This window comes from Mustelus asterias, unplaced genomic scaffold (genome assembly GCF_964213995.1).
Source record: "Mustelus asterias unplaced genomic scaffold, sMusAst1.hap1.1 HAP1_SCAFFOLD_1102, whole genome shotgun sequence".
NCBI lineage: Eukaryota > Metazoa > Chordata > Chondrichthyes > Carcharhiniformes > Triakidae > Mustelus > Mustelus asterias.
This window is the reverse complement of record NW_027591047.1, coordinates 55673-67235: the sequence shown is the minus strand read 5'-3', so window position 1 is coordinate 67235 and position 11563 is coordinate 55673. Positions and strand designations below refer to the sequence as shown.

Genomic DNA, 11563 nt, shown 5'->3' with positions numbered 1-11563 from the left:
CGCTGTGAGGCTGCAGTGCTAACCACTGCACCACTGTTTCGTTTAGAAGGGGGAATCATAGAAATCATAGAAACCCTACAGTGCAGAAGGAGGCCATTCGGCCCATCGAGTCTGCACCGACCACAATCCCACCCAGGCCCTACCTCCAGATCCCTATATATTTACCCACTAATCCCTCTAATCTACACACCTCAGGACACTAAGGGCAATTTTTAGCATGGCCAATCAACCTAACCCGCACATCTTTGGACTGTGGGAGGAAACCGGAGCACCCGGAGGAAACCCACGCAGACACGAGGAGAATGTGCAAACTCCACACAGACAGTGACCCAAGCCGGGAATCGAACCCAGGTCCCTGGAGCTGTGAAGCAGCAGTGCTAACCACTGTGCTACCGTGCCACCCTGATTTCATAGAAACCTATAAAATTCATTCAGGGATTTCATAGAAATTCTAACAGGACTGCACAGAGTAGATGCAGGAAGGATGTTCCCGATGGTGGGGGAGTCCAGAACAGTACAGAGATGAGGAGAAATTTCTTCACCCAGGGAGTGGTGAGCCTGTAGAATTTACTACCATAGAAAGCAGCTGAGACCAAAGCATTGTATGTTTTCAAGAAGCAGTTATATAAAGCCCTTGGGGCAAAAGTATATGGGAAGAAGGTTACTGAGTTGGATGAATGAATGGTGAAGCAAGTTGGAAGGGCCGAATGGCCTATTGCTGCTCCTATTTTCTATGTTCCTGTAAGGTTCCTAGTCACCTTTAACAGATAGAATCCCAGCAACCAAAAACTGAATTGACTTCAGTTTCATCAATTAAGTCGCAAATTGCCAACAATCTACCAATTAACATCACACACACACACCAACAAATCACTTAACCCGAGTTTCTCACACTGGATACCTCGAACCTCTCCCCCCACCCCCATCCCTCCTGTCCCTAATTTGATGTGCTGAGTAATTTGCTTTCTGTGTGTCAGGCGTTGCAGAGTGATTAGTCGTGTAGGTAATTTGTGAAATTTATACAAGCTCAAAGTGCGAAGTTCACCCACTCTGTCGAGTTAGGACTCTGAATTTCTCTCTCCTGGCAAGGCTTGCGGCTTGAAAGGTAAGATCATTATTCCTCTCTCGGGTGTGAGCTGCCTCTGAAAATAAATGTGCTTTTTAAAAAAAAAATATCAATGAAAATAAAAGATGCTGGAAATGAACACCACTTTCGTCTGAAAGTGGAAAGTAATATTCTGTGAGTTTGTTGCCAGGTAGCTTCTTCCTGGTCTCTGCTTGTTTAACTTCTCCTCCAGAGTACCATTTGTAATCTCTCTCTCTCTCTCTGTTGTATTTGATGTGAGAAGCTGGAGGCTAAATCCTGGAATTCCGGCCTGAATTTTTGATTTATTGTCACACGTATTAGGATGCAGTGAAAAATATTGTTTCTTGTGCACTATACAGACAAAGCATGCCATTCATAGAGAAGGAAAGGAGAGAGAGTGGCGTTTCAGTCACAGCTAGGGTGTAGAGAAACATCCACTTAATGTGAGGTGGGGCCATTCAAAAGCCTGATGGCAGCAGGGAAGAAGCTGTTCTTGAGTCAGTGATTTGACTGCGGTAAGGTTACTGTATATCTCTTTAAGCTCTTGCCTCCAGTTGGGGTGTAAAAGTTGTGTGTGTTTGTAATGAATCAACAATTCCCATTTCTCGGGCGGTTGTCACTTGCTACAGATGGGCCTGTCCTTTTTTTTTCCAGCAATTGTACAAAGATGGATTTTTATCACGTAGCTATATTTATTTGCCAGGGTTTACATTGTTGGATACAGTGACCCAAGGTTTATCTATTTTTCCTGGTAGTTACACAGGCCAAGGATAATGGGAGTTGTCAGGCCAGTCAAGATGTTTAGAGGTTTTGCACACTCTCACCTTGGTCAGCACTGTGCTGTTAAGTTTAAAGTTTATTTATTAGTGCCGCAAGTAGGCATATATTAACACTGCAATGCAGTTACTGTGAAAATCCTCTAGTCACTACACTCTGGCGCCTGTTCAGGTACACTGAAGGAGAATTTAGCACGGCCAATGCACCCTAACAGCACATCTTTGGACTGTGGGGGGAAACCGGAGCACCCGGAGGAAACCCACGCAGACACGGGGAGAATGTGTAAACTCCACACAGTCACCCAAGCTGGGAATCGAACCTGGGTCCCTGGCACTGAGAGGCAGCAGTGCTAACCCCACTGTGCCGTCCCACAGTCTTTGAGATTGAGGTGATTGTGTGGGCTTGGATTTAGGGATAGCTCAAATTGCCACCTTTGTCACCCCATTGCTCTGCAGGAAGAAGGGATGGGGCTGAATTACTTTCAGAAGCAGAAATGCTCTCTGCACTGTGGTGTCCAGCGTAATTAATTCCCCAGCTCCCAAACGGTATCATGTACATTCTGAAGTCCTGGTGAGATGTTCCACTCGACAGTCTTTCCCTGGCTCTGAAATACTTCACCAATTAATGTTTGTCGGGGGAATGGGTGGCTGTGTGACCCTCCTGTACTTCTGACTGAATATGCGGACTGGATGCTGCTCCGTGTTTCCTGCAATCCAGGAGTGAGGGTGGGGAAATGTGTGTGAAGTTGGCCTCATTCCATTGGAGGATTTTGTACGAGGAGGATGGTGTCACAGAGCTGTGATGAGTGTAGGGTTAAACACTCCTCAGAATTTAAGGCCAGTCTCCAGGGGCGGCACGGTAGCACAGTGGTTAGCACTGCTGCTTCACAGCTCCAGGGTCCCGGGTTCGATTCCTGGCTCGGGTCACTGTCTGTGTGGAGTTTGCACATTCTCCCCGTGTCTGCGTGGGTTTCCTCCGGGTGCTCCGGTTTCCTCCCACAGTCCAAAGATGTGCGGGTTAGGTTAATTGGCCAGGTTAAAAAAATTGCCCCTTAGAGTCCTGGGATGCGTAGGTTAGAGGGATTAGTGGGTAAAATATGTGGGGGTAGGGCCTGGGTGGGATTGTGGTCGGTGCAGGCTCGATGGGCCGAATGGTCTCCTTCTGCACTGTAGGGTTTCTATGATTTCTATGGTTGCTGTGAGAAAGACCAAGTATTAAATAATGTTAAAACATTCTTCCGAGCCCTCCATGTTATAGGAATATTTAAAGACGGGCGGGGCAGCTTTGGTTGTCTGCCCAATTTGATGATCTGTCATAATATAGTCTGTTTGCTTTCTGATTGGCTGCAGGAAGCAGCCAACGGTAGGGCTGTGGTTGGAAGTGTGCAGTCATGTGATTCTTCGGGGTGGGGGGGGTATCTGAATCCGGTGTTGGCGACCCTAGCCTGCGGTGATGGGTGAAGAAGACTTGTGTCACAGGTTTGTACAGCAAGGTGTTGGGCAGGCGGGAGTTTAATGGAGGGAACACAGTAAGCTAGTACAGGAACTCTGATCTGGCAAGGTGACAAAGGGTCGCGTATGGAGTAGCAATGTGTTATTCCAATGCCTCAATATTGGGGAAACAAAAGTTCATCCTTTCCTTCAAATTCCATCACCTCTCGTGACAATCCATCCCTTTCCTCGGATTTCCTGTGCATTCCCAGTTTAATTGCTGCATCATAGATGCACGTAGCTTCAGCTGCCTAGGCCCTAAGCCCTGGAGTTGCCTTGCTAAACCACTGTCTCTCTACCTCTATAACCTGCTCTTTATAACCTATGACATTGACCTGCCCTGATCCTAATATGTTGTTGTATGGCTTGGTGTCAAATTTTGTGAGAGCTCCTCTGAAGCACGTTAGAATGTTTTAAATAGAATAGATAATTGGTGCTGTATCGATGCATGTTCGCGTGAAACAGGCAACTTTCTCAGGATGGATGTAAGCGGATTTGGACTTCACACAGTGCTCTGATCAGTTTCAGATGGTGAATAGGGTACTGGGTATTTTTTTTTAAACATAATCACTTTTGTGATGGGGTGTCACTGGCTGGGCCAGCATTTGTTGCGCATCCCTAATTGTTCTTGAACTGAGAGTGTTGCTGAACCATTTCAGAGGGCAATTAAGAGTCAACCACATTGCTGTGGCTCTGGAGTCACATGTAGGCCAGACTGGGTAAGGATGGCAGATTTCCTTCCCTAAAGGACATCAGTGACCCAGATGGGTTTGGGTTTGATGGTTACGATTAGTGAGATTAGCTTTTTGATTCCAGATTTTGTCCTTGAATTTAATTCCACCAGCTGCCGTGGTGGGATTTGAACCTGGGTCCCCAGAGCAATAGCCTGAGCCTCAGGATTGCTAGCTCAGTAATATTACCATTTCCTTTTTGGGGAATGTGATCCCTGCATCCCTCCCACCAACTCCCTTAGCCAATGGACTGAGTGGACTTCAGCCTCGTTGGGGAAATGAAACCAGAACCTACAAGAATAACTGACTGATCCCTGTCCACATGATTTGATAGGGTCACGAGAACAATAAGAATTGGGAGCCTGCCTTTTCCGGGGAGATTTCCAGTATTTCTTTACTCCCGGTGCTGAAAATCAAACTCCCTTTCTCCAAAAATCTCCTTTTCTTTTTTTAAAAATACTTTTCCAATTCGATCAAATCAAATCCAATTCAGAGTCTCAACAAGTTGAGACATTTCCGATCCAGGCTGACAAGACAGGGTGAGCGACCAAACCACCCTGTCCTGGGCCTGATCTACATGAGCCAAGCTGATTGGAGAAGGGGGAGGTTCCTCCTCCAAGACTTGAGCTCATTTGCATCTTAGCCAAAAGGCCGAGATGCCGCTTTTTAAAAATTGCTTCATATGAAACATATGAAGCTTCAATGTAACCTAATGACCTCAACCAAGTGCAGCATCCTCTCCATACTACACTTGATCTTAGCCAAAAGGCCGAGAAGCGATTCCAAACCCCCAACTGGGATTAAATACATTCCTGGAGCTTTCATCACATGACTCCCACCTCCTGCCCCACTCCCCTGCCATTAGTTGGCCAACACATCCATCCGTGTGACGCAGTGCCTTCCTACACCAATCAGAAAGCAGAAAGACTCAATACCTCGTTGTGTTGTCAGCCAAACACCCCCCCGCCCCATCCCCTAATTTTCAATGAGGTTAAAAAGTGGTCAAAGAAAATTTTAAAAACTGATTTATCTCCGCCTCCCCCCCCCCCCCCCCCCCCGCCGGATAAAAATTACTGCGGATGCTGGAATCTGAAACCAACAAGAAAACACCGGAAAATCTCAGCAGGTCTGGTAGCATCTGTAAGGAGAGAATTTTTTTCTCTCCTTACAGATTTTACCCCGAGATTGATCTTCAGCTCCCGGAGACTGCGGACCAATCTTGGAGGTTGGCTACTCGAACCGCACCCCACTACAATCGTCAAGTGTAATTGGAGCCAATGACATTCTCTGCTTTCTCATTCATACCACCAGTTTATCTGCAATGGCCTTATAAGGTTGTGTTCTCAATTGGCCATAAAATGAATATTGACTCTTGTCTTTTTATAATCCCTCTCACTTCCTCTATACTTAAAGCTGTTTTTTTCCCCCAATGTTGCATGCTCCTTTGGCACACCTTTGAACTCCTATAAACCAGGGATCTGAGTCGCTCGATTGGCTGCATTGCCGCAGAGAGCTCATGATGCAATAGATGCACCTTTCAATTCAGTGACCCCACCACCCCAGGGTCACCATGAGGCAGGAGGGTGACTGCTCGTTGTCACAATATTTATTCACCATTGTTGGATTGACGCTGGATTAACTGTTCATTTCTGGGCGGGGGAAGGTCGCGCGGGCCCGTCTGGGCGGGGGAAGGTCGCGCGGGCCCGTCTGGGCGGGGGAAGTCGCAGGAACCAGAGGGAGTACACGGATTGAAGAAAATAAATGTTAACTTGCAGATGCTGGAGATCTGAAATAAAATCTCAGCGGGTCTGGCAGCATCTGTGGAGAGAGAATCTGTTAACGTTTCAAGTCAAATATCGCCCTTCAGAACCCACAGATTGAAGGTGTTAGCAGGAGAGCCAGAGAGAAGATGAGGATCAGTAAATTCGGCCAGTTGTTGTGATCCAAAGGCGCTGGCCAAGGGCAGCAGAAGCAGATTCAATAGGAATTGGACGAGAAGATGATTTTTGTCGAGGGAGTGGCTGCAAACCAATGAAAAGCTCCTTCAGGACAGGCATGATGGGCTGAATGGCCTCCTCCTGAGCTGTATGATTCTCCTATCTCTCCGTTCCAGCTGTCCTGTCAGAAACCATTGTCTTTTATGTTCATGCTGCAGTTACCAGCTATAGAACATTACAGCGCAGTACAGGTCCTTCGGCCCTCTGTTGCGCCGACCAGTGGTACCAATCTAAAGCCCCTCTAATCTACACTATTCCAATATCATCCATATGTTTATCCAATAACCACTTGAACGCTCTCAACGTTGACGAGTCCACCACTGCTGCAGGCAGGGCATTCCACGCCCTTACTACTCTCTGAGTAAAGAACCTACCTTTAACATCTGTCCTATATCTCTCACCCCTCAATTTAAAGCTATGTCCCCTCGTGTTAGCCATCACCATCCGAGGAAAAAGGCTCTCACTATCCACCCTGTCTAATCCTCTGATCATTTTGTATGCCTCTATTAAATCACCTCTTAACCACCTTCTCTCTAACGAAAACAACCTCGAGCCCCTCGGCCTTTCCTCATACGTTTTTCCCACCATACCAGGCAACATCCTGGCAAATCTCCTCTGCACCCTTTCCAACACTTCCACATGCTTCCTATAATACGGCGACCAGAACTGTACGCAATACTCCAAATGCGGCAGCACCAGAGTTTTGTACAGTTGCAGCATGACCTCCTGGCTCTGAAACTCAATCCCTCTACCAATAAAAGCTAACACACCGTACGCCTTCTTAACAACCCTATCAACCTGGGTGCCAACTTTCAGGGATCACCCAGATCCCTCTGTTCATCCACACTACCAAGTATCTTACCATTAGCCCAGTACTCTGTATTCCTGTTACTCCTTCCAAAATGAATCACCTCACACTTTTCCGCATTAAACTCCATTTGCCACCTCTCAGCCCAGCTCTGCAGCTTATCTATGTCCCTCTGTAACCTGCCACTTCCCTCCGCACTGTCTACAACTCCACCGACTTTAGTGTCATCTGCAAATTTACTAATCCATCCTTCCACGCCCTCATCCAAGTCATTAATAAAAATGCCAAACAGCAGTGGCCCCAAAACAGATCCTTGCGGTACACCACTAGTAACTGAACTCCAGGATGAATATTTCCCATCAACCACCACCCTTTGTTTTCTTACAGCAAGCCAATTCCTGATCCAAACCACTAAATCACCCTCAATCCCATGTGTCCGTATTTTCTGCAAAAGCTTACCATGGGGAACCTTATCAAACGCTTTGCTGAAATCCATATACACCACATCAACCGCTTTACCCTCATCCACCTCTTTGGTCACCTTCTCAAAGAACTCAATAAGGTTTGTGAGGCACGACCTACCCTTCACAAAACCTTGCTGACTATCCCTAATCAAATTATTCCTTTCTAGGTAATTATAAATCCTATCTCTTATAATCCTTTCCAATACTTTGTCCACAACAGAAGTAAGGCTCACCGGTCTATAATTACCAGGGTTGTCCCTACTCCCCTTCTTGAACAAGGGGTCAACATTTGCTATCCTCCAGTCTTCTGGCACTGTTCCTGTAGACAATGACGACCCAAAGATCAAAGCCAAAGGCTCTGCAATCTCCTCTCTAGCCTCCCAGAGAATCCTAGGATAAATCCCATCCGGCCCAGGGGACTTATCTATTTTTACCCTTTCCAGAATTGCTAACACCTCCTTCTTATGAACATCAATCCCATCCAGTCCAACAGCCTGCATCTCAGTACTTCCCTCAACAACACTGTCCCTCTCCAGTGTGAATACCGACGAAAAATATTCATTTAGTGCCTCTCCTATCTCTTCAGACTCCACGCACAACTTCCCACTCCTGTCCTTGACTGGCCCTAATCTTACCCTCGTCATTCTTTTACTCCTGACATACCTATAGAAAGCTTTAGGGTTTTCCTTGATCCTACCTGCCAAAGACTTCTCATGTCCCCTCCTGGCTCTTCTTAACTCTTTCTTTAGGTCCTTCCTGGCTAACTTGTAACTCTCAAGTGCCCTAACTGAGCCTTCACGTCTCATCTTAACATAAGTCTCCTTCTTCCTCTTCACGAGATTCAACCTCCTTAGTAAACCACAGTTCCCTCACACGTCTGCTTCCTCCCTGCCTGACAGGTACATATTTATCAGCTGTTCCTTGAACAAGTTCCACATTACAATTGTGCCCATCCCCTGCAGTTTCCTTCCCCAACCTATGCCAGCTAAATCTCGCCTAATCGCATCATAATTTCCTTTCCCCCAGCTATAACTCTTGCCCTGCGGTATATACCTATCCTTTTCCATTGCTAAGGTAAACGTAATCGAATTGTGGTCACTGTCACCAAAGTGCTCACCTACCTCCAAATCTAACACCTGGCCTGGTTCATTACCCAGTACCAAATCCAATGTGGCCTCGCCTCTTGTTGGTCTATCTACATACTGCGTCAGGAAGCCTTCCTGCACACACTGGACAAAAACCGACCCCTCTAAAGTACTCGAACTATAGCTTTTCCAGTCAATATTTGTAAAGTTAAAGCTATGGAAGGTGATGCACTATCAATCGAGCCGAGACTAGTTATGAGCAAGACAGATAGGCTTTTATTGGCAAGAACTTGGAGCCATCCCTGTCGGTGATCTGGTCTGAACTGAGGGCAAGGGGGAGGAGCCACCGCCTTTATACCCAGAGCAGGGGGAGGAGACTTGGGCAGAACCGACAGGGATGTGCCACATATACAGGTACTGAGAAATATTAACTACGGTGGTTAACCACCACAGATAACAGATAACAGTGGTTTACCACAGAAGGCAGGAGCAATACATACTGAACCTTGGACTCCCCAATTAGAGAACATTTCTCTCTCTCATCAAATCTCCCTCAGTGAAAACTCCCTTATAACGTTTATATTGAAGAAAATACAGCCTAATGAATCATAGAATCATAGAAAACCTACAATGCAGAAGGAGGCCATTCAGCCCATCGAGTCTGCACTGACCACAATCCCACCCAGGCCCTGCCCCCACATGTTTACCCGCTAATCCCTCTAACCTACACATCTCAGGGTTCTAAGGGGCAATTTTTAACCTGGCCAATCAACCTAACCCGCACATCTTTGGACTGTGGGAGGAAACCGGAGCACCCGGAGGAAACCCCCACAGACACAGGGAGAACGTGGAAACTCGGCACAGACAGTGACCCAAGCCGGGAATCGAACCCGGGACCCTGGAGCTATGAAGCAGCAGTGCTAACCACTGTGCTACCGTGCCACCCGGTGAACCTGAGTTAGTTTTCTTCCAAGACTGGGGGGTGGGGGGGGAGAAAGATTCCTTGTAGTCTGTGCTATAAACTAGACTCGATGTTAAACCTCCCCTTTGTTACAGTTTGTTTGCACTTCCGTCCCATGCTCCCGATCTTTGGGCACCTGGCGGAGAGGGTTTGGGAAGGGGAAGGAGAAGGACCTCGTGAACCTGGTCCTGGCCAAACTTGCCAACAAGTCCAGGGAGTTGGCAATCCAGGAGGTCCCCAACCTGCTTGTCTGCCCCTCTGCCGTGCCAGTGTTTGGGGCAGGGTATCCCTGGAGAGGAAGCACGTGATATCTGCTGGCGTAATTGAGGCCGTTGGGTACACTGTGGTCTGGGGTATTTGACCCATCCATCACATTTTGGTTTGATCATTTACAAATTGTTTTTAATTGACGCAATGTCCATTTACGAGGGTGCTCTCTCGATTTGTGCCACAGTTTCATTCAATTCGGTGAAGTCCTTGATCCTATTGTATTGGGTGGTGTAAAGCATGGGAAGCGGGTGAGCCAGCCTGTGGTCTATTGTAGTGTTTGTACCCCACTCGAGCAGCCTTTCACCAATCCCACATCAGTGTAACCTTCAATCTCCATCCCCACATCCCACCCCCTGTCCAGTGTGACCTTTCAATACATCTATAGTTCCAATGTTCTCTGTAATAGTGAGTTCCATGTTCTGTTTCTGTAGAATTCTGTACTGGATTTATTACTGACCAGCTTGTGATCACTACTTTGGGGCTCTTCACATACGAATGTTTTTTCTCTATCCCTTTAATGAATCTCCTTAAGATTCCTTAAAGTTTTGCCCATCTTCCTAAAGTGTGGAGCCAAGTTGATGTGTGATGGAAATGTTGGAGTTTTGTGTCTTGCTTCATGTCTCCTTTCTTGTTGTTGTTGAAGGTATCCCACGACAGCCATGCCGGACCTGACCAATGCCATCTCCAAAACCCTGAATAAAACCACACCGGGGATTCAGATATGGCGGATCGAGGCAAGTAGAACCCTCGTCATGTGAGCGTGCGGCCAGCGCGCACTGCGGGTAGCAGCGGCTGTGGACTGTGGCTCCAACAGAAAGTGCTGGAAAATCTCAGCAGGTCTGACAGCGTCTGTGAAGAGAGAATCGAGCCAATGTTTCGAGTCTGGATGACCTTTCGTCAGAAAATATTGACTCCGCGTCTGAGGAGAGAGAACAATCAGACCTGCTGAGATTTTCCAGTATTTTCTGTTCCAGATTCCAGCGTCTGCAGTAATTTATCTTTATCTCAGAATGTAGAAATTCCTTCATTTGCTGGGAGAACCACCGGTGGGATCTGGGTGTCGGGGCAAGGTTTAGGCATTTACTGAGGGGGGGCTTGCAGGACCAGTCCAGAGGCCAGTAAGCACTGGTGTGAAGTTGGAGTTTAATGTTTATTCATCAGCTTCATGGTCTTTTACTGAAACCAGCTTTCTGTGTTGAGCTTATGTTTTAATTCAGTTTCTCAAATATCTGTACTGGGATTTGTCTTCAAAGTTCTCTGGATTAGAGCAGCATTTGTCTGATGCTTACTGCACCACATCACCCTAGGTAAAGAGAGAGGGAGCTTTACTCTGTACCTAACCCCGTGCTGTACCTGTCCTGGGAGTGTTTGATGGGGACAGTGTAGAGGGAGCTTTACTCTGTATCTAACCCCGTGCTGTACCTGTCCTGGGAGTGTTTGATGGGGACAGTGTAGAGGGAGCTTTACTCTGTATCTAACCCCGTGCTGTACCTGTCCTGGGAGTGTTTGATGGGGACAGTGTAGAGGGAGCTTTACTCTGTATCTAACCCCGTGCTGTACCTGTCCTGGGAGTGTTTGATGGGGACAGTGTAAAGGGAGCTTTACTCTGTATCTAACCCTGTGCTGTACCTGTCCTGGGAGTGTTTGATGGGGACAGTGTAAAGGGAGCTTTACTCTGTATCTAACCCCGTGCTGTACCTGTCCTGGGAGTGTTTGATGGGGGACAGTGTAGAGGGAGCTTTACTCTGTATCTAACCCTGTGCCGTACCTGTCCTGGGAGTGTTTGATGGGGACAGTGTAGAGGGAGCTTTACTCTGTATCTAACCCCGTGCTGTACCTGTCCTGGGAGTGTTTGATGGGGGACAGTGTAGAGGGAGCTTTACTCTGTATCTA

The 11563-nt window shown here is 47.2% G+C and overlaps 1 protein-coding gene and 1 pseudogene across 2 annotated transcripts in view; one reads left to right on the top strand and one right to left on the bottom strand.

Annotated features, from left to right (window-relative positions):
• Positions 1 to 1040: 1040 nt before the first annotated feature.
• LOC144487891 (villin-1-like) overlaps positions 1041 to 11563 on the top strand; it is a 52095-nt gene continuing 41572 nt past the window's right edge. The window contains exons 1-2 of one of the 2 annotated variants that reach the window (XM_078205942.1): positions 1041 to 1105; positions 10314 to 10404. In XM_078205942.1, coding sequence (XP_078062068.1) covers positions 10330 to 10404 — 75 coding nt within the window. In that variant the 5' untranslated portion in view covers positions 1041 to 1105; positions 10314 to 10329. Of the gene's footprint in view, positions 1106 to 1446; positions 1603 to 10313; positions 10405 to 11563 lie in introns of those variants that run through there. The other variant, XM_078205943.1, reaches the window with a different exon arrangement.
• Positions 4656 to 4866, bottom strand: LOC144487893 (U2 spliceosomal RNA; annotated as a pseudogene).